This window comes from Schistocerca cancellata, chromosome 4 (genome assembly GCF_023864275.1).
Source record: "Schistocerca cancellata isolate TAMUIC-IGC-003103 chromosome 4, iqSchCanc2.1, whole genome shotgun sequence".
NCBI classification, from domain to species: Eukaryota; Metazoa; Arthropoda; class Insecta; order Orthoptera; family Acrididae; genus Schistocerca; species Schistocerca cancellata.
In genome coordinates this window covers 645,689,496-645,712,465 of record NC_064629.1, presented here as the reverse complement: position 1 = coordinate 645,712,465, position 22,970 = coordinate 645,689,496, and the positions used below count along the sequence as shown (strand labels likewise).

The 22,970-nt window shown below is 36.6% G+C and overlaps 1 protein-coding gene across 3 annotated transcripts in view; it reads right to left on the bottom strand.

Annotated features, from left to right (window-relative positions):
* LOC126183870 (GATOR complex protein NPRL2) overlaps positions 1-22,970 on the bottom strand; it is a 145,066-nt gene that overhangs the window by 38,856 nt on the left and 83,240 nt on the right. For all 3 annotated transcript variants that reach the window (XM_049926162.1, XM_049926164.1, XM_049926163.1), the window contains 2 exons: positions 18,207-18,304; positions 15,942-16,072 (listed from right to left, as the gene is read on the bottom strand). In XM_049926162.1, coding sequence (XP_049782119.1) covers positions 15,942-16,072; positions 18,207-18,304 — 229 coding nt within the window. The remainder of the gene's footprint in view (positions 1-15,941; positions 16,073-18,206; positions 18,305-22,970) is intronic.

The following is a 22,970-nucleotide window of genomic DNA, read 5'->3' as shown; positions in this document are numbered from 1 at the left end:
AAGACAGTTCAAATGTCCGTGGTATATGCTGTGTGTCTTGGTTGGAAACACACTTGTTCCATTCACTACTGATACTTGTCGATGACAACAGTAATGTATACTTTACACTCTGTCTTCAAGCTCTCATTCAGTAGCGCTCAGTTCTGTCTCCAGTTTGTTTTTCTGACAATGTTAGTTGTACGTTAACAGTGACACACAGCAGTACAAACAGTTTTACTGACGAAGTGTTCAGTGTTACGCACCTCATGTACGGGTTCAATGAAAGCAATGGGACAGAAACATAACAACAATATTCTGAACTGTTCCTGTAGCAATGGCAACCACATCACAGTACTTTTGCATCTCATGGTTGTTCTATTACTCTGTTTTGTGCATTTTGATGTCTGCATATTACCAATTTTTTCACTTTTGTGAAAATATTTACAAATAAACAAAGGTAACTGGGATGATGAACTGAATAAATTATAATTATTTTATTACTCTGTAACAAGCCAAGGAGACAATGAGTCCTTTATAGAAAAATATCAAGAAAATATCCTTGAACCACCTCTGAAATGTTGTCAGTGGAGTTTGGGTTCACCCTGTGTATTTTGTAATGTACACTCTGGAAAAATTCTGATGCCTTCCTGTATTTACAATGAGTTGGTGAATAACTTTTCAAGTCCACAAGTACTTGCAACAATCTATTCTTGTTCTTTTGAACAATAAGGCAGTTTTAAAGTGTGAGATCGTTGAGATTAATTGATATTCAAACCTTTGCAAAGCTACATGTATGGTCTTTAGGCCTATGTGGAAGTCCTAACTCCCCAAGAGAACAAGGTATCTTCATAAATGACCTGAAGGCTGAAGAGTAGATGCATATGCAATGTGATTCCTCACTCCTGGAGATTGTCGTGCGGCTCTCAAACAACCAGTACACTGTAGAGCTTCCTATTAACCTTGCTGGGCAGCTAGTTTCATTGTTTCCTTGTGGACACTGCTTAACCGACTTTGTGTATCTGACTGGAAAATAGTCACTGGAATGCAAAACATGGCCATTTCTTGCTATGCATTGTATGTGGAGATCAGAGAGTGTAACTAGACATCTACGATGGAGAACAGTCCTATACTAGTACTGAAGTGGGTGTCCTGTCCTATTTTTAGAAGCTAGTGAGTTTCTGAAGGAACAAGACTTTCAACATCTCTAATTTGCAGGAATGTGTTGGCAGAATCTTGCAGCACATATAAGAAATGGGTGAGGCAGCTGTGGAGCAAGATTCCTTTTGGACACAATGTCATTGGAGGAGGGGATGTGGGGCAGATAAAGAGAAAATATGTTAACCATTTATCCTATATGCCACACACACACTTGTAGCACTACTTTGAAAGCTGATGATATGAGGCAGAGGTAAGGTGTGATATGTTTCACTAACAACAGAGACTACAACTAGGGATAGTGCCAATAATTGAAACAATTGGTTTTTGGTAACATCTTTTTTTCCATCACTAGTTTAACCTGAGTGTCAAAACTGCTCAAAATAACCAATTTTCACTTGTGGTTCCTACTGTTTTCTGTAATAAATGTAAAAACTAAATGACTGAAAAATTTTGATGCTCTCTGTTTCAAGATATATAGAATCAAAATACTAAATTAAATTAGTCAAATAAAAGAAAACTTAGTCTGTCCATCATTCGCTGCTTTTCTTGAAAAGTAATAGAGTGGTTGAATACCACAAAAAATCACTAATATTCTCCTAGTGAGATCATTTTTTTTAAACTCTGCTCAAAAACAATGTTGTAATCTAAGATCATATCACTATTTGGGCATTATGAATAGTCCATGGTAAAGGGTCAAAACTAAGGTTAAAGAACTATTTTTCACATTAATTTGTCTGTTTCAAGAGCTACAACCAGATAAAGGCATGTTATGTAGACACAGACAGCAGATCAGCTACTTTCAATTTTTATTGTAAACTATGAATGAGCCGTTAAGTTTTAAGTTTTCTCCACATATGATGTTGCAAGTTTGTTGTCGCTCCTCCCATTTTTAACCTTTCAAAGTAAACAGAGCACTTTGCTTTACTGATAGTGCACTTCGTAAAATACTTCCAGACTATGGATGATGTCATTCTGTAGTACAACTAATGTCTGATGAAGGCAATGAGAAACTACTATATAGACCCTATGGGGTAAGCCTTGCACATTGCACGTACACACATACCATCTAACAGGCCACACCACACAGTAACAGGTGCCTTATTATTTCAGCAACACTGTACCACTTCTTATGCCATGTGTTTATTTCTGATTTCCATTGGCATAGTTACTGAAATAGCACCAATGACTTTTCCCATTTTCTATTATAGCACAATATTTCAGATCAATGGAAATTTTATGAACAAAAATTACCCATTTTTGAACAAGATTTAATTAAAAAGCAAAAAATTTAGCACTGGTGCAATGGCTAATTGGAATTTCCATTTTTATCCAGTTATCAGTAGAAAAAAAAAAAAAAAAAAAAAAAAAAAAAAAAAAAAAAAAAAAAAAAGAAAACCACCTGTTATAATCATTATAATCAAGGCCAAACAAATACAGGAAAATATCAGTAATTCAAAACTAAAACATAATATCGGTTTTAACCGGTCTGGTTTAGCCATCCCTAGCGGTAACCCCTTAGCATGGATGTATCAAAATGTCTTGCCTTTCCTGTGCTAGTAATAACAGTTCTGCTACATAAGCCCTGGACCTACTTAGCTTCCAATGCAGTATGAGAGAAATTTTATCACCAGCATTTGTCAACTTCTATATTTTTTCCTTGCTGTCAAGATTTTAATAATATGACAGCTGAGGGTTCAGAAGAGGAACTGGTTGGTTCCATCTGGTAGATCTCAGTCTATTACTTTTGTGGACAGGTTCTTATCAGACTCATCAAACATCACTGTGGAATGGTCTGGTGGTTTTTGACTTGTCCTTTTTGGCTATTGCTTGTTTATCTGAGTTTTTTTCCAGTGGTGGTGATGATACTGATGGAATCATGTACTGTATTCTTGGATATTATTCAATTATGTGTAATCCTTAATAGGTTAAAGGAGAAAATAATTAATAATACAAAATTTATGTGATTTGTGACAGGTTTGTGTAATAAGTAAGTGATGGTTACAAAGGTGGTTTAATGGTATCGCCAAGGCACGCTATAATGATGGTGGTGATGATCATATTAAAAATTACAGTACTCAAAGTTTTATAAACTTTGTTCTAGCAAAGAGACTAAGAATATGCTATTCTACAACAGAGCACAATAAATGAATTCACACACTGATAGATTCACTGCAATGATTGTGTACAGGCAAGCTCACTGATATGAGTGGTGGCAAGAGGCAACAGCAATGTTAGTATTACTCTGGAGAGGGAGAGGGTGAGAGAGGGAGGGAGGGGGGAGGGGGGAGGGGGGGAGGGAGGGAGGGAGAGTGTCAAGTTAAGGCTGACGTATAGGGTTCCAACTGGCAGAGCATTGAATAAAGCATTAAGATGAAGTGCTGAACACGGCTCCATTGGTGATGTCCTACATGGAAAGGTCATCCTTTGTGGTTACTTCCTCAGTAGTGTTATATTTCATACTGATGAAAAATGGGCAATTGAATAATGTATCAGCAATGACTATAGACGTAGACTTCAGGACTGGGCTGTCTTACAAAGGAATGGTCCAATACAACATGCCGAAATCTATCCTGAATTTTTTTTATAGTGGAAGAAGACAATGAAAGAAATGCACGGTCAAAATTTTAGCTACTAACAGGCACTGCAAGTATTAAAAAAAATAGCTGAAAATTGCCAAATTGTACACCCTACTGGCACTGTAACAACTGCGCACGCGCCACTAGGCACACACAAAACTGAGGTTGGCAGTACATTTGTAAACAGGAAACACAACACAACCAGATCGTAATTTGTAAAGGACATTTCAAGTTACTATTCATTGATAGTTTCTCTGACACTACAGTACACAGTTACTATTCTCTCAAATTAGCCACTCCAGTAACATCTGTTACAAATTATCAGTTGCTTTTTGCAGTATTGGTAAATGTTGACAATACAGATAAAGCTGAATTAATATTTATTGTGCTTTTGTAAGGCATGCCTGCTAATACTACCCTTTTTTTTCTTCCAGTTTCACAGTAATGTGGAATCCAATTAACGTTCTCAATTTACCAATGATGAAGTATGAAGAATGTGGTTTCCAGCCGAAATCACCTACTTCTCCCGAGGAAATACATATGTGTCATTTGCTAGTTGATTTCCTCGACATTCATTTGAAATTGTGAATACGTTAGAAGAAATTAGAAATGACTGTGATGATCCCATGAATTGTGGGTCGGATGACATCAGTTGTAACAGTTCTGAAGAAGAATACCTTAAAAAAAAAGAGTACTGCAACAGCTTTTGGGCACTGAAATGTTGGTTAAACAAAGGAGGGCAAAAAAGCTTGAAGTTATGCAGTGTGCAAAGGCATTTTCATTTTGTAAAATCGGAGTGTGAACTGTACAAGTGGAAGAATGAATTACGTGAAGTAAGAAATATGCACCAAATGGAAACCTGAAACCATCTGAATGAAAAACTGTTCGAAAGATTTAGAGCTGCTCGTGAGAGGCTATACACCGTTACCGATGGAGATCTACGAGACTCGGTCTTTCAAATTGCATGCGACATGAACACTGCTAATTTCCAGGCTTCATCGACCTGCCTACACAGGTTCAAGAAATCATACAGAATAGGAAGTCACACAATTACCACGTTTTCGTCACACAAACATGTAGAGCAGCTGCCAGTGATAGACAATGCTACAGAGAAATTCATAGCTGATGTAAAGACAAAACTTGCTGTTATCCTTGCAAGTGCTGTTTATAACACTGATCAGTCAGGTTTCGTGAAAGAACGGCATGCACACCGCACTTTTATCATTTCGGGGTGAAAAAAAGATGGAGCCAGTTGCCCAATCAATGAATGCAATAACACATTCGTATACGATAATGCCCGTGATAAGTATGAGTTGTTTACTGTTTCCACAGCTGTATATGTCTGTCTTCAAGAACCACAAGGCAAATTAGGACCAAATATAAGAAATGGACTGTTTAATTGCAAAAATCAACATATCAAAATCTGGAAAAATGGGAAAGAATAATTTTCAACATTTTTGTTTTAAAAGTATTCCTACCAGCCACAGAAACTAATGCTTGCTTTTGTTGGATTCATGGTCTGGACATAACGATGCCTCTGTTTTTGTGGAGGGTGACAAAAAATCTGTAGATTTAATGTGGATTCCACATGGAACAACTAGTGTGATACACTTTCTCGATAAAGAATTTTTTCGGCAGTGGAAAGCATTTTTCAGGAAATTATCAGACAACATAATTTCCAATACCTCTCTCTCATTTCAGGTTTATCAGTGGAACAGTACTCTTAAGCTCCAGTCATTTGTGCATTACCATTTTTCTTCACCACACTTTACAAATTTGATCAAGTATGCCTGGCATGCAGCGCAATATGCAGAACATTGGCCGGGACCATTTCTGACTCCATCACAGTCCTGTCTAAATAAAACTAGTGGTTACTGCGAAGTGCCTGACTGCATCACTTTTTCCGTTATCGGTATGCTTGGTGTGAGAAAAATGTTTTTGTCTTTCAATAGACACTTCAAATTTTTGTGACGATTATGGGGAATAAACAAAGAACTATTTCACTGATATTCAAATGTACAACATTCAAACATTATTAAAAGGAATGGCCTACAGGACTTGTTATAAAATGAAGTACTGCAAGACACATTTCATTTCAACAAATTACAAGTCCTCATTGATGCAAATCATCTGTGACATCAAACACTGCCCTGATTTTATTTTCCCTGCTAGCCACTTTTATCAGAATTACATGTGCAAGAATTGAACTGTCAGTGTGAGGTTATTCAGAAAACTGTTTGAATAGTTTAAGCTAACAAACATGAAAAAAAAAGCAGGTCTTACAACTGGATGCCACTGCAGCTACTTTCATGTCCCTAACCTTCCCCAGTTATCTAATCAGAAAATGGAGACCCGCCGTTTAATGAGGAATCTGAACCACACGTCTTATGTGCCCACTACAACATCTGTAAGAAGTGAATGCTGTGTTAAAAATCATAGTGAAAAAGTTGTGGTCTGAACAGGATTTGGCCCCGCACTCTCTGGATCACGAAGTGCATGCTTTGCCACTACACCATTTTTGTTTTAGGAAACCTTGTGCCATTTTGCAAACTCAGTCAAGAACAGTGTGCTCACTATGCAAAATAATTGTCACTGAATACCAAAGTTTTGCATTGTGGCTCTAACAAGTTAGAGTTGTGTCCTGCCTGCTGAATATTAGCTTCAAAAACTAAAAACTAATAATACAGCGTTTATAGGCAATGTTTGCTACCTTGTGTTCTCTTCTATTCTCTCTAGTATAAACGGTTCTACCCATATATATGCTCATTGCACATGTTCACTTCCATTCACTCCATTGTAAACCAGGCTTTAGGTGCTTAAAATTGGTGTCTGCGAACTCTGGACAATTCCGCTATGAGGCACTGCATTACTGATTCGCCAAGCCACATGCTAAGTGTGCAGTGGGCACGGCTGTACAAACTGCTGTTATAAGCTGTTCTTCGTGTGGCAAAAATGTGTAACTTTAACATTTTTTACAAAATACTTGCAGTGCCTCTTATCAGCTAAAATTTTGGCAGTGCATTTCTTTTGTCGTCTTCTTCCTGTGTAAAAATTTCAGGGTAGGTTTTCACATGTCTTATAGGACCATTCCCTTGTTAGAGGAGGTTGTTCCTAATGTTGTGAGGGCCACACACAATATGTGACCTCAGAAGCACATGATTTTCAGCACAAAGCTAACAAGATCATTTTAGTTTCAAAACATAGGTGGATAACATCACAAAAGTGACTGAACTGGAGTTCTCATAGTGGAGGAGTTACCATCTGATGTTGACCTGCTTGTGTAATTGTGAAAAGGACTTCTTATACTATTTATAGTGTGTGCTGTCTAGAGAAGAAAGCAAATAGCATGGGGTATTTTAGAATCTTTTAGTGTACTCTTTTCTGAAGTAAGCTATCATATTTGTCAGCAGTGTATCATGATTCATAGCTCGTGATGATTTGTATTTCAAATGGAAATCATTCTACAGCTCTTTGTCAAATTGGAAACATACAATCAGTTTACGAAAACTGTGATCCAAGCCCACTGGTAACTGTAAGGGCACACTTGTGTTGGCATGCTTATATGCCTGTTCACTATGAGACATTGTAGTGTACTCCATGTATAATTCAACAGAAATTTCATCAGGGCCTTGTGCCATATCCACTTTGAGTCGTCTTAATTGTTTTCCAGTACCAGAGATGCTGACTTCAATGTCTCTCATTAGCAGGTGATCAAAGTGTGTAGATAAATTTTTTAAATACCAGTTTTCTGCCTGCTGCTTTTAATTTCAGCACAAGATAATCTGTTAAACTGGATAGAAGTTTTGAATTCATTAGCTGACTTTACATATGTCCACGACTTCCTATAATTTTCTGATGGTTCTTTGGCCACACTCTAATTATGATACTGTATGCTTCACACCTAGCACTTCTTATGGATGCATGAGCTACAATTAAGTTTCCTCCATAATTTGCCCTATATTCCCTTTTGTAGCAAACAGCGTAGAAATCTTACTTTTGCATCATTCCCTAAATGGTATCATTAAACCAGGGTGGATATTTGCTATCTTTCATTACTTGCTAAGCATTTATCTAGATGTGTGTGAGCTCTAACTACAGCTCTTCTGTGTTTGTCATATTTTATATAGACATTCTCAATTGCATTTTAAGTAGTCTGTTAGTGACTTTCAGTTCTACCAAACACCAGTACTTTCCTAGCTTCCCAAACACAGGCATCACCTATAGAGGATACTGTGACTATTAGGAAGTAATGTACACCACGAAGATCTGACAATGATGCTAAGAGGAGATTTAAACTTTTAGTGTGCTGCCATCAGAGTAATAAATATCTAAAAATGTTTTTGTCTGATGAGCGAAACTAGTAATAAATCAAATAATATGCAACACGTGGTTGTTTCATCTGTACCTAAATTTCTCAATGATCCTATGACTATGGGTGGCCACTGTCCCAGTAAAGACATCATAGCTGCTAAACCCTGTCTCTTTGATAACAACCTTGAATAGAATGGGTCACTTTAAAATCAGAGAGTCTAAGGTATTTCTTTCACATGGGGGTTGTCAGTCTAGTTATTCAATGCCATCTGGTAATGTGTTCAGTATTACCTTCCAAAACTGTTTGTCCTTACTGCTGATAATATATGTATAATTTTTGTAGTCCATGTTGTTGTTGTGGTCTTCAGTCCTGAAACTGGTTTGATGCAGCTCTCCATGCTACTCTATCCTTACATCCTTCTGAATCTGTTTAGTGTATTCATCTCTTGGTCTCCCTCTACGATTTTTACCCTCCACACTGCCCTCCAATGCTAAATTTGTGATCCCTTGATGTCTCAGAACATGTCCTACCAACCGATCCCTTCTTATAGTCAAGTTGTGCCACAAACTTCTCTTCTCCCCAATCCTATTCAATACCTCCTCATTAGTTACATGATCTACCCACACAATCTTCAGCATTCTTCTGTAGCAACACATTTCGAAAGCTTCTATTCTCTTCTTGTCTAAACTATTTATCATCCATGTTTCATTTCCATACATAGCTACACTCCATACAATACTTTCAGAAACGACTTCCTGACACTTAAATCAATACTCGATGTTAACAAACTTCTCTTCTTCAGAAACGCTTTCCTTGGCATTGCCAGTCTACATCTTATATCCTCTCTACTTCAACCATCATCAGTTATTTTGCTCCCCAAATAGCAAAACTCCTTTACTACATTAAGTGTCTCATTTCCTAATCTAATTCCCTCAGCATCACCCAACTTAATTCGACTACATTCCATTATCCTCGTTTTGCTTTTGTTGATGTTCGTCTAATATCCTCCTTTCAAGACACTGTCCATTCCATTCAACTGTTCTTCCAAGTCCTTTGCTGTCTCTGACAGAATTACAATGTCATCGGCGAACCTCAAAGTTTTTATTTCTTCTTGGATTTTAATACCTACTCCAAATTTTTCTTTTGTTTCCTTTATTGCTTGCTCAATATGCAGACTGAATAACATCGGGGAGAGGCTACAACCCTGTCTCACTCCCTTCCCAACCACTGCTTCCCTTTCATGCCCCTCGACTCTTATAATTGCCATCTGGTTTCTGTACAAATTGTTAAGCGAAAGTGTAGTCCATACATGGCAAATTAAAGTAACATTGCACTATTACCGAATGCTATGGGTATTCCAGTGCTATCAAGTTTAGGCTATTTTTCAGATGAGAGTTTGGCTGATGTGTTTGAATTCAGTGGCCAGTAGAAATACCCAATTACTATCAAATGTCACAAGGCCAAATTACTCTGCTTGTTGCTATGAACTCTACATCTTCTGGGGAGTCTTACCTACCTTTCTGATATATGCTGTATGTGTTCTCTAAAATATCCCTAATTTCTACTTCAGGTATCAACTAGTTCTCAGTTCATAATACAATGTAAGCAGAACTGCTGCCTAGGAGAGAACTAAATTATGGAACTTGGTTGTGGTCACACTGACAGTTAGTAACTAATATTTTAACTTGCTCACATTCCCATTTACTATCTGTTCTGTTTTAACAGTTGATTTCATTTGAACATATTCTGTGGCACAATGAGGAACTTCAAAGTGTTTTCCTCATACACTTTCACAAATGAAAAAAAGGGCGTGACAAATGACAATGGGATCCAGTAGTGTACTGTAATATGCAGAATATATATTTTGATATAGAAAACTAGCCTTTTTCCTGCAGCTTCGCCCATACATGCATTCCATATGCATATATATATATATTGCAGACATCTCCTCCTATCCTCTCTCTCTGCCCAACACCTCCTCACCTACCTGTCTGTCTCTCTCATCCTACCCCTTCCCAACGTCCATCTTGTCCTCGTACTCCCCTCTCTCTGTTCATCTTGTCTTCCACCCCCCCTCTCTTTCTCCCCCTCCAACTCCTCCCTCCCCTCCCCCTCTTGTCTTTACATTGCCTCCTGCCCCCTCTCTCCCTACCATCCCCTCCAGTCCCCCTTTCTATCCCACCTTGCCCCTTCTCTCCTTCCATCTCCTTCTCTATACATCTCAACCTTCCTCCAGGCATGCAGATCAGCATACACAGCCCAGAAAAGAGGTGGATAAAGCAGGCTGGCACTATGCCCACAACATGCCTGAGGGCTTGGGAGCCCTTTTTTCCCAAGACATGTAGAGGCTGCCATGGAAATCAGGCCAATTAAGTAAGCCTATAATACTACAACACTGCTGGGCAGCCTAGACATCAGCTGCTGGAAAACTATTGCTTGCCTCTGACATGTAGGCTGACCTGCACAGCAGGTTGGTAATGTAGGTCGATACTATTCCCACACAACACACCTATCATGCAGGACTTTAGCCCCTATATGGCAGGGGCTAAAGTAACACATGTATCACTGTAAATGTCACAACTAGAGCATTATAACCTCCTCCTTCACTCCCCCCCCCCCCCTCCCCCCATAGTTGGTCCTTTCTGGGCAAGGAGTTCCTGTGCTAAATTTGGTCGACTTCAGTCCAGGAGCATGTGAAGAGTTCCTGGACATAACATACATATTCTCAGCGTCCTATATTTTAAGACATACTTACAGCCTGTTACAACATTAAGATCAAGATCATATTAACAGTTGACGAGTCCTTACATGAAAAAGGAGAGTGAGCAATGATGAATCTTTTGGGGATATAAAAAGGAAAGGGGAAATTAGAGAATGCCTGAGCAAACCGGCAGAAAACAGAACATTCAAGTAAGAGGTTACAAAATACTCCAAGAAATATTGGAGTGGTGCACACAGAAAAAAGAATTACCCTAGTGGATATGAAAGTGACAGAAATAAAAGAAAACTTGTTTAAATTTCACCCAACTGAACATGGAAACTGTACATGTTGGTCACTGTGATAACACTATCACAATATGGCTTTTACAGTAAGAGCAAAGTCTCTGGAGATATGCTTTCCTTTACCCAGGTTCTAGAACTGTAATAATTGCATCTAAAAATTGACTAGGCCCATCCACATCATCAAACCATCCTGCTTACCTATGGCTGCTGTTCTTAAATTGATCTGGACTGCACAACTTCTCTTCAAATAAAAGCCAAAATATATTATTACTTTAATCTTTCCTCTAAATATTCTATAATTATTTGCCACAGATTTCATTCTGCTTACCTGATAGTAAAAACAGACAGAAAAGTTCACAGACTACGAGACGGTGCCCACTGAAAAGTGTAATGACACAATGCTCATAAACTGACAACAGTTAAATAGCACATCACGTAGAAAGTGTCAGAAATTGGTTGTAAAAGGAATTCTATGGGTGAAGTGCAACTTCTGGCTGCATAAAATGTGTACAAAAATATGCTTAAAATTTATTAGGGACGATATTCACTGGTCACGCCTTGACTGCTTGCAGTACGAAAACATAAAACTAGCTTCCACAGTGAGTTTGCAGGAAGAAATTATTAGAGTGCTTCTTAGCAACACTGACACTTTAAAAGCCGAATTACAAGTGCAGAAGAAAGAAAATTGTGACCTGAAACATGGGAAAAAATGTCTTTGCAAAACGGCTGTGGCAATAGACAAAAATAACACCAAAACTGGGTGGAATGATACAGTTATTACCTCAAATAATGAGGCTACTACACCTACAGAAGAAACTCACCCATTGGTCTCTATAACCGAAAATAAATACAAGTGGACTAGTGTACCATACAATAAAAAGGATTTGATATGTTTCAGTAATGAAAAACAGAGCAAAAAACACAAATTCCTTGTTATAGGCGAGTCTCTGCTGAAAAATGTGGTGGTACCAATTTCCCCAATAGACATTTGTCCAAGAATCAAGACCCGCCAGTTGAAGATACACTCTAGCATCATATATAACTCATAGGATGGTTCAGCAGAGGCATCTTGGACGAATTACAAATGAGTCTTCATCCGTGTAGGTACAAATTCTCTTAGAAGCAACACTGAAGAGGAAATTGTAAGTTAAACAAGAAATTTAATTCAATCTGCCAGTAACCTCTACAAATATAGAGTGAATAAATCATGATTTAAAGAAAACTGTGATGGTTTAGGAGCTGTGTCTACAAATTTGAATAAGTTATTAAGCAATAAATATTTGGGTAAACACAGTCTTCATTTAAATAGGTTAGGATCCAAAATTCTTAGTAAAATGTCCCTTGAGACATGTAAAATTCTGAAAAATGGGATACCTTATAAGAAATGATGGCGATGAGAAACAGTGTTTGGTAACGAAAACAGCAAGACCAAATTAGTACCATGAAAGAGTAAGCGTGAGAACATAAATAGGAAAGAATGTCCCTACATCAAACACTTGAATATAAATGGTCAAAGGTCAAAGTGAACGAATCACAAATTATTCTATCTAAATGTAGAAACATAAAACTTATTTGCCTCAATGAACATTGTCTTACTTTTGACAATATTAAAAATCTTAATAAAATTGAAAATTTTTAATTAACCAACAGCTTTTGTAGATTAGAGAAACCACATGGAGACTCTTACATACTTGCACATTCCAATATAAAATATGAAATAAGAAATTATTTTAACCATTTGAATGAAGAATGTATATTTGAAAGCTGCTGTGTCGAATTGAGGGACCTAAATGTCATGGTAGTTTCTATTTACAGAGTACCAGAGAAAGCTACAATTGAAGCTTTTCTGGTGAAATTTCATTGCTTGCCTGAAAAACTCAGTAAAGGAAAAAGGAAAAAGATATTAATATTGAAGTCAGCAGCTATTACTATAATACTTGAAAGCAATGACATACCAAATTCACTAACTTAATAAACTTTGGCTTCAAAGTAAAATTCATGCAAAGTATTAGAGTAAATGCAGTCAGTGACCTGTATTGACAAAATTCTAAAAAAATTATGTATTTCAAGATGTTTATAAATTTTGCATAGATTTAGGACTCTATGACCACGCTGCACTGTTGACTGGTCTACCAAAAATTAACTTGGAAAGTTCATGCAACAAAAGCCACATGAAAAGGAACTTCAATGAAAAAAAGTTCATTTACATTTAGAAATAAGTTATGAGAGACTGAATGGCCTCAGAACAGCTTTATTTCCAGTAATAGTAACGTTAACAAATCTGTAACTAGCTTTCTTGAAATGTTTAATGAAGTTTTTCCACTTGGAAACATATGTAACAAAAGACTAATAAACTTAAATTGATAACTCAGGGTATAAAAACTTCTAGTGGTAGGATGAGGAAACTCCACAATGAACCGAAATATAATGAAAATGTAAATACATGCCGAGTATGTACATCATTATAAATCTATATTTATAAAAGTTGTGAAAGCAGCCAAACAAAGGGCAAACAATAAGTTCATTGTACAACATAAAAGTAAGACAAAAGCAGTGTTGTCAATTGTCTAATCAGGGTTAGGTGTTGGAGTAAGTACTAATGAAATATCTAGGATTAAAATAGACAATAGCTTTATTGTAAACCAAGCTCAAATACCAGAGTGATTTAAATGAGTTCTTCATGGACCTGGCAAAGTCATGCAGCAGAGTATCAGAGTAAAGTAAATCACTTTGGACCCCACCAAGCAGCATAGCACCTTATAGATTTTTAAAGCAGTCACAATAAAGGATGTGGAAAATATTATATTATCATTAAAAAATAAAAACTCTGCTCGGTGGGATGGGAGACCCACTAAAGCCATTATAACAGTGCGTGACATAACAGCACCTCACTTATGAAATTATAATCTTCCTACACAACAGACAAAAATTGTTTGAGGAGAATCGTAAAATAATTTCATGCTACCCACACACCACCTGAAATTATATACATGCACTAAACTGTATATGGGGATGACAATATATAACAAGTTAATGGGCAAACACATATTTAATACAAAGCTAGAAGTTCTAAAAATGAGGCTACAGCAGATTCTGTGGAAGGAATGCTACTACTTAATACAAGAATTCATAGAGGATGAAATGATAATTTGAGCAAGGAGTAATTAGGTGTTACATTTTATTGTATGTATATATAACAAAATTGTATTATTATTATGATTATTGTATGTATATATAACGAAATTGTATTATTATGATAATGATGCTGTTTGTTGAAATCAGCTGTTCTATGTTTATGGTGTAATTTTACTCCAATTTTGACATGTGTCATGTACTTGAATCAAATGAGTCAGATTATGTGCATTAAGGGACAAATAAACTACATTTCACAAATCACCGCCCCCATACACGCAAAATAAAGCAATGATATCAGCCTTTTTTTCCTCTCTCTCTGCTTTCATTATCCAAATGGAACAAGCACATCATAATTATTAAATGTCGGTTTACAGCAAACTCCACCAGAAAATGTTCATTCTTTTCATATTTATCCTGTGGCTCAGAGTTTCCACTACAGTGGACAGCTGTTAATGGTCGCTTCTTGGGTGTTTTCATTCAGCCCTGAGGACACAAATGTACACTGCCCACTGCAGTGCGCACTCCCTACTTGTGTTGTGCCCTGCATGAATTTGCAGCCTCATGACTAATTGAAAAGGCCAGAGAAATGATCATTAAAAGCTGTCCATTGCAGTTAAAATCATGCACCACAGTGTTAATATGCGTTGAGTAAAAACAATGAGAGAGAGTTGTTGTGCCAATGTGTAAATGGCTCACTTAAAAGGTATTTCAAAAGTTGACATATTCTACTCATTTGCAACATAGAAATAAAGTATGGTCTTTTCAGGTAATGCATTAATGTCAACAAAGCTAAGGTGTCTGTGACAGAATTTCAGATGAGCTTCAGCTTATAATTTGTCATCCACTCTTCCTTAATGGGACAGCAATTCATAAATACAGACTGATGTATATTCTTAAGTTTACATAATCTGTCTGGGACTATAGTGATCTCACAGTCATCTGAAGACTTACTAATAAGCTTTCAGACTGTATGAAGGCCATGTAGAATATTTTGTAGATATTTGAAATGCAGACACAGATCACTTTCTATTTTGCTTATGAGAAGCTGAATCACAGACACACTATTCCAGAACTTTTTATGCTTCCATTTTGATAGTTTGGAACAGTTACAGTGATGTAATTAGATCAGATGGTAGTAACAATGATGATCATAGTCCTTGTGGTGCAGAGAGTAACACTGACAACTAGGTTTTCATGTCACCATTTATCTATTTCTCTGGTGCCTTGGAAAAGAGTAATCAGATTTTATTTTATTGTTGTCTCAGCTCTACAGTACTATTAGAATAAGAGTTGTTGGCCTGGAAGCTACGGTCGCAGGTTCAAATCCTGCCTCGGGCATGGATGTGTGTGATGTCCTTAGGTTAGTTAGGTTTAATTAGTTCTAAGTTCTAGACGACTGATGACCTCAGAAGTTAAGTCGCATAGTGCCCAGAGCCATTTTTTGTTGGCCTGGAAGTAAATGCTGCTACTCTCAACAGGCAACATTAAACAGAGAAGCCACAGTAGGCACAAACATCAGTTGATCTTTTCTGAAACAATTAATGTAAAATATGTAGTATACAATACAACTTAATTAAGAAAGTTGAAATGAAAAAGAACAAGTGATGTTATCTTGACAATCTTTATTTTCTCCAGGAAAGATTTTCCTGTAACTGACTTTCCTTATGAAAGTTTACTGTTTCAGAGGTTCCAACTGCATAACAGAAAAGTTTTTGAAAAATTTAACAGGCAAAGATTAACACAGCTTACAATACAAGGTTGTAATACAATAGTCTTACCTGATACAGAAACATATTTAATGCACTCTTCTTGCAATGCTGCGTCTGTTGCCAACAAGCGCACCTTTGGTGTTGGTGTATAAACATTACTGTACAAGAATATGGGCAGCAGGCTTACAGCTTTGTAATACCTGTGAATAAAAAGCACACAATGGAGTACAATGTAAGGGACACAATATGAAGCATCTACAACCAATTTAGTTATATCAATTAAACTTCAGTCTTCTGCAGACCTCTATATTTATTGTGATTTCCTGACATCTTCATAAAAACCTCTTCATAATATAAAGTACCTTACTAAATTGTAGCCAAAAGTTTGATGGACTACTACTTCATTCTTGATCTAATACTGAAACAAGAGTTCCAAAATGGTTATTCATTAAAAAGTGTAATTTAAAGCTCGAGCTGAAATTTAATACTGAATGATTATTTACTACATAATTAGAATGAATATAGCATGAAGTTTGAGATTTTCTCCATCTGTCATTACCGACATACTGATACAAATACATGTTGTTGTGATTTCAGTCTGAAGACTCGTTTGGTGCAGCTCTCAACACTAGCCAATTCTGTCCAAAACTTTTCATCTCTACATCACTATTGCAACTCACATCCCTTTGAACCATTGTCAAGTCTTGGTCTCCCTGTAAAATGTTTACCTGTATATTTCTTTCCATTAACAAAACTGTCATTCCTTGATGCTTCAGGGTCAATCCTGTGAATCAATTCCTTCTTCCATTTAAGTTGTGCCACAAATTTCTTTCCTTCCCAATTCAGTACATCCTCATCAATTATCTGACCTACCAATCTAATTTTCAACATTTTACTGTAGCCCCACACTTCAAAAGCTTTTATCCTCTTCTTGTTTGAACTGTCTATCACCCACATTTCAGTTTCATACAAGGTTCGACCTCAGACAAATATCTTCAGAAAACATATCCTAACACTTAAATTTATATTCACTGTTAACCAATTTCTCTTTCAGAAATGCATTGCTTTTTATTGCATGTCCGTATTCATCTACTTCGGCCATCATCATCAGTTATTTTGCAGTCCAACTGCAACTGTTGCCTACTTTTAGTGCTTCATTTCCTAAACTAATTCCCTCCACACCTACCAATTTAATTCAAAGACATTCCATTACAGTTCTTTCACTTTTCTTGGTTTTCATCTTATATTATACCACCTCTTCCAAGTTCATACACATTTATAACAATATCGCCATGTCAGTGCTAAGTCTTGATGCTCTGATTTCTTCTTACTGAACGCTCATTCCATTTCTAAATGTACCTATTCAATAACATCAGGTATAGGCTACAACTGTTTCACTGTCTTGTCAACTAATGCTGCCCCTTCACAAACTTCAATACGAACTGCAGTCTGACATTTAGTATTTAATCGTGCCCAACAAAAATTCAAACTATAGCTGATTTCCAAGGTAAGGAATACTTAGATAAACTGTTTAATTGAATGGGAAACCTACTTTCCATAATATCTGAGTAAACAGTACACAACAGGAATATAATACTAAAAAAAATATACAGGTGAATAATATCAACACAAACATCAAAATTAAGTAATATAAAACAGCAGAAACTAAAGAAACTTGAAATGAAAGAAATTGCCATGAGAAGCAAAGGAGATGATCGCGTCAGTGGAGACCAGGAGGAGAAAGCTTTCTTTAAAAATGAAATATACTGCATTGAGTGTCATGGGGAAAACACAGAATAAGAACCAGACAGCATTAAAAAAAAAAAAAAAAAAAAAAAAAGGGGGGGGGGGGGGCCTACACACAAAGTATGGAAGGGTTAGGCCCTACAAAGAGCACTTAAGGAAAGAATTTTATTGAAATACCTTAGCACAGAACAGGACGCAATGGTTGGGGGGCATGTGTTACAGCATCTGTGAATAGTCCGCTTGTCAGTGGAAGGAGCATTAAAGGAAGAACAATCAATAGGATAGACAAAGACACTGAAAAGAGTTTATTGAGGATATAGAGAGTAGTAGATATGCAGTAATGAAAAGGTTAGCAAGGGGTAAGATGAGACAAAAGGGAGCATACCAAACCAGTCTGAAGATTGATTACTACTTAAAAAGAAAGTTGCTGTCTTATTACTTAAACAGCACAAAATGTTCAGAAAACACAAAAATTGGTTTCCGCAGGTTGTTTCAAACTTTTCATGTAATACTTCAATTTTAAGTATGCACTACTTATAAATACTGCCAAGAAGTGTTCAGTAAGTCATCTGTACCCATTATACTTACAGGAGGTTTTGTATGCAGGCTTTAACAAGACTGTTCTCAACATCTGCATCAACAGCTATTTGTGCAATATGCTTGAAGCCATCAACATGAGGCAGCAGCTGAAAAGTGAAGTAAAAGAAAAATTTGTATTAAATTTTATTTTAAAACTAATATGAAACTGAACAGTGAGTTTATGTTTGGCGACAGATGATAAGGGAAGGAAAGTTCTCCGGCATTTATCTCAGAATTACTGTTCACTGTGCATAGAGGAGTTTATTATACTTATATGATTTTTTTAATGAATTTATTTTGAATGTCTATAGTTTAGAACCTGTGTTAATGCATGGGTTCTTCTGCATTATGGTCAGAGAAGAAGAAGAAGAAGAAGAAGAAGAAGAATTTACGGAAGAGCCGGCCACAGCACGCTAAACTTCTTGTAAGCCCAATATGCAGGTTGAGGCTGGGGCTGTCTCGGCTTTGCTCAATCCTCCTTGGGAATATTAGGTACAACACGACATTTCATAGTATTGCTGTGTGACATTTTTCGGTTGGAACGACTCTCTTCAGTTTGGCAAATCATGTTGCCAGCACTGTTTACCCTTTGCTATTTGTTCATGGTATATAAAGGAAGTACACATATCCAGCAGCTGTTTGCACAAACAGAGGCAGTTTGGTGATCTATCATCACAAGCCTTTAAAAATGAAGGGAATGAGAGAAGAGAAGGTTGAGAATTCTCAACATCTAATATTCAGTTGCACAATCAACACGTACTGAAAATTTGCTATGAAACATTACAACATCCTACATAAAGAATTTAAAGATTAAGAAGACCAAAAAATCACAACAATCAAGAGATGTGACTCATTGTACTGTGCATCAAGAAGCACTTTGTGCTAAATTTGTTGGCATGAAGCATGTGAAGAAATTAATGGCATGAACAGTAAATTTTCTGAAGTAATATGATTATTCCACTGTCAGCTGCAACAGTTTTCGATGGAATTGGAACGAAGAGTATGGAGACTTTATATATTTCTGTAAAAGATGTTGGTTAAGCCAAGAAACATGCCTGGAACCACTTTTTGACTTAAAACCCACTAGTGTTGAATTCATGAAGAAAAAAGGAGTGCAGAAACAAAACTTAGAACATCTAGAATCGATTGGAAACCTCTCATTTTAAGTGAATTTGACTACACTTTGCCCACAGAAACGCACTGCAAGGCAGGAAACAATTTATTTCTGACTTGATGGAGATGCATTTAAAATGAAAATCTCATTGTAGGAGGGACAAATTCTGACAGAAAACACATAATTTCCCTAAGCTCACTGGTATTAAAGAAAATATGAGGTTTGAAAAATTCACTGTGGCCTTGAAAGAATTACAAGGGTAGTTTTCTAAGCATTTTGAGAATACTATTTTCAAGACCATTTGCCATTCTGAAAGTGCCTCTGTGCATCTGTGCATCTGTACATGGAAATGATTGATTGCCTTGCAAAGTATGAATGTGTGTATTTTATTAACTGGGGGAATCATGGCGAAAAAATACAATTTTTTGACAATGTGTGATAATTTAAATTCTGGGGTTGCACAAAGAGCCTCCCATCCTTGCCAGACTTGCCTGAAGAGCAATCCCAACACACCAACACTATGTTGCAGGTTTATATTTGCAATTATATGCACTTTGACGATATTTATTGTCTATGAATTGATCTACGTTGTATATTCCATGATGTATGTTCGCTTGGTGAGAAATACATCACTGTTATATTCCAGTCATGGTGTTGTGTGTTTGCAATATTCTGGTGCCAAAACTTGTGTAGGAATTACAATTCTCTGAGTGATTTCAATAATTAACGGCTTACTTCACACTGCAGGAAACAAAAGACATCAGCCTGAATCACAAGATAAGTCCATTTCAACATAATATGACTGCATGAATTTCTTGCCTCAAAACATAGTTTACAGCATCGTTCAGCAACTTAGTTTTGTACTGCAAGGGCAATTGTTAAAATGTTCAAACTGAGAGTAGTCAGTTTTGTAACCCAAGTCTGCCATAGAGCAGCAAGCAGTTAATAGTCTGTGGTGGCTTCAATGTAGATTTCCTAAAGGATTCCGATAGGAAAAATGATCTGAAACCTTATTTGGCTCCTACAATTGGATTTCAGTAATTAACTTTCCAACATGGGTAGTAGGACATTAATTGATGTATCCTTTGGTGAACTTCAAGCAAGAAAATACCTTTTTATCAAATAACAACTGCTCTCTGGATATGATGCACAATTATTTACGATAAATAACATAGTGCCTTACAGTATTGATACTCCACGTTGAAAATCTGTTAGAGTAATTAATGACTCCATCACAAATGTTTTAGTTTACACGAGATAACCTGGGATGAAATTTATAATGAACTAAATGATAATATAAAATATAATCTATTTCATGATACAGTTATATCATTACTTGAAAATAGCTTTCCATGTAAGCTGATCATAAAGAACATTAAACAGCAATATAAGCAACCATGGGTGACTTCAGGGATTAAAGTATATTGTTAAAGGAAAAGGGAAATGTATCTTCTGCAAAGAGCAAGCAGAGACCCTGCAATAAGTGCACACTATGAAAACTACTAAAAATTACTAAGAAAGGTTATTAAAAAGTCAAGGAACATGCACATAATGTGAGGGATCAGAAATTCTCACAATAGACTTATGGCTATATGGAATGTAGTGCACCAACAAACAGGACATTCAGCCACAGAACAATCCATATTACTTGAATGGAATGGCTATAAATGATAGGTCACAGCCAGCAAATCCATTTTAATAACCGTTTCTTAAATATAGTAGAAAGGGGCAAACAGTTCAAGATACAAATCACAGCACTATACTGGAAAAGTAACTCCCATACAGTTCAACCATATGAATGTATCAGCAACTTCTTCTGAAATTAAGAAAAATTACATAATCTCTCAAAAATAAAAGGTCACTTGGTTTTGATGGTGTTTCCAACAGAGAACTAAAAATTTGTTTGCACATAATAAGCCCAGTCTTATTTCAAATATTTAATGCATTACTAACTCAAGGCATTTTTCCAGAGAGACTGAAATATGCAATTGTTAAACACCTCTTTAAGAATGGTGATAAGAGAGCTGTCAATAACTACTGACCTGTTTCACTGCTGACATTTTCCAAAATTTTGAGAAGGTGATGTACAAGGTGCGACAATAAAGTAATGAGACTGATTCTCTTTGCAAGATGTGGCAACCCTGCAGGCTTGCATAGGCACAATATCTTTGACCTTGGTCTATAAGCTACTTCTAGTACAAGCGGCACATCGATGCAACTGCTCAGTTGTGAGTTGTGCTGTAATAAGTTAACACCTGTTTGTGTCTCTCGTCACGGAAATGGAACCGCATAATATTGCGCAACGGTATGCCATTTCTTTTTGCGTTAAATTGGGTGAAAACACGACGACAACTTACAGTAAACTTCAGAAGTCTTTTGGAGAGAAGGTTATGTCAAGAGCTCAAGTTTTTCGTTGGCATAAAATGTTTAGTGAAGGTAGAACGAATGTTGAAGATGAAGACCGCAGTGGACGAGCATCAACCTCATGGATGGATGTCAACTTGGCCAAGGTGCGTGGACTCGTAGGATCTGACTGAAGATTATCCGTGAAAATGATTGCAGAAGAACTGAACATCAATCGAGAAACGGTTCGTCTAATAATAACTAAAGATCTTGGTATGATTCTGAATCACGATAATGCACCATCCAATACTGCTCTGTCAGTACAGCAATTTTTAACCTCAAAACAAATTTAAGTACTACAATAGCCACCTTATTCACCAGATATCGCTCATTGTGACTTTTTTCTATTTACAAGAGTCAAAACGGCGGTCAAGGGACACCATTTTCAAACAACACAAGATGTCCAAAAAGCTGTGACGAGGGTCTTGGAGGATATTACAGAAGTTGAGTTCCAGAAATGTTACCATCAATGGCAGAAGCACTGGAAAAAGTGTGTGCAATCAGAAGGGAACTACTTTGAAAGAGACAACATTAAACTTGACTAAAATGGTAAGCAACATTTTTTTTCACATCAGTCTCATTACTTTATTGTCGCATCTTGTATTCTAGAATAGAATCTCACCTTAGCACCAATAGTATTATTAGCTAATCACAGTTCAGGTGTTGAAGGGTTGCTCTGAGAATGCTACTTAAACATTCACTTGACAGATTTTACAAGCATTAAATAATAAAATGGCACAGGTTTTTTTCTTTTTTCTGTGTCCTGTCTAGGACATTTGACTGTGTGAATCCCAGTATTCTTTGATAAATTGAAATTTTATAGGATTGATGGTATAGCCAACCAATGGATAATGTCATATCTAACAAAAAACTGCAGAAAGCCGTACTTAGTAATTCAACCAATATAGTCTGGGGATGTTATTCTGATGGGGGAAGAAATCACAAATGGGTTCCCCAAGGCTCAACCTTAGGTCCATTATTGTTTCTGATAATGTAAATGATCTTCCATCCAATACACAACAAGCAGAAATAGTTCTTTTTTTGCAGATATGGTAATCAGTCCAAGCACACATACAGAAACAGAAGTATCATTGACTGGTCTCATCATCAGTTTTAAAAAGATACATGATAATAGGAAATTCAGACATATATACTGAGGAGGGCATTGATAGTGAAAATAAGTACATACCAGCCAACTTTTGAAAAGGGTTATCAATGAAACTCACACGTGACAAAGAAATCTTAACGATTTTTGA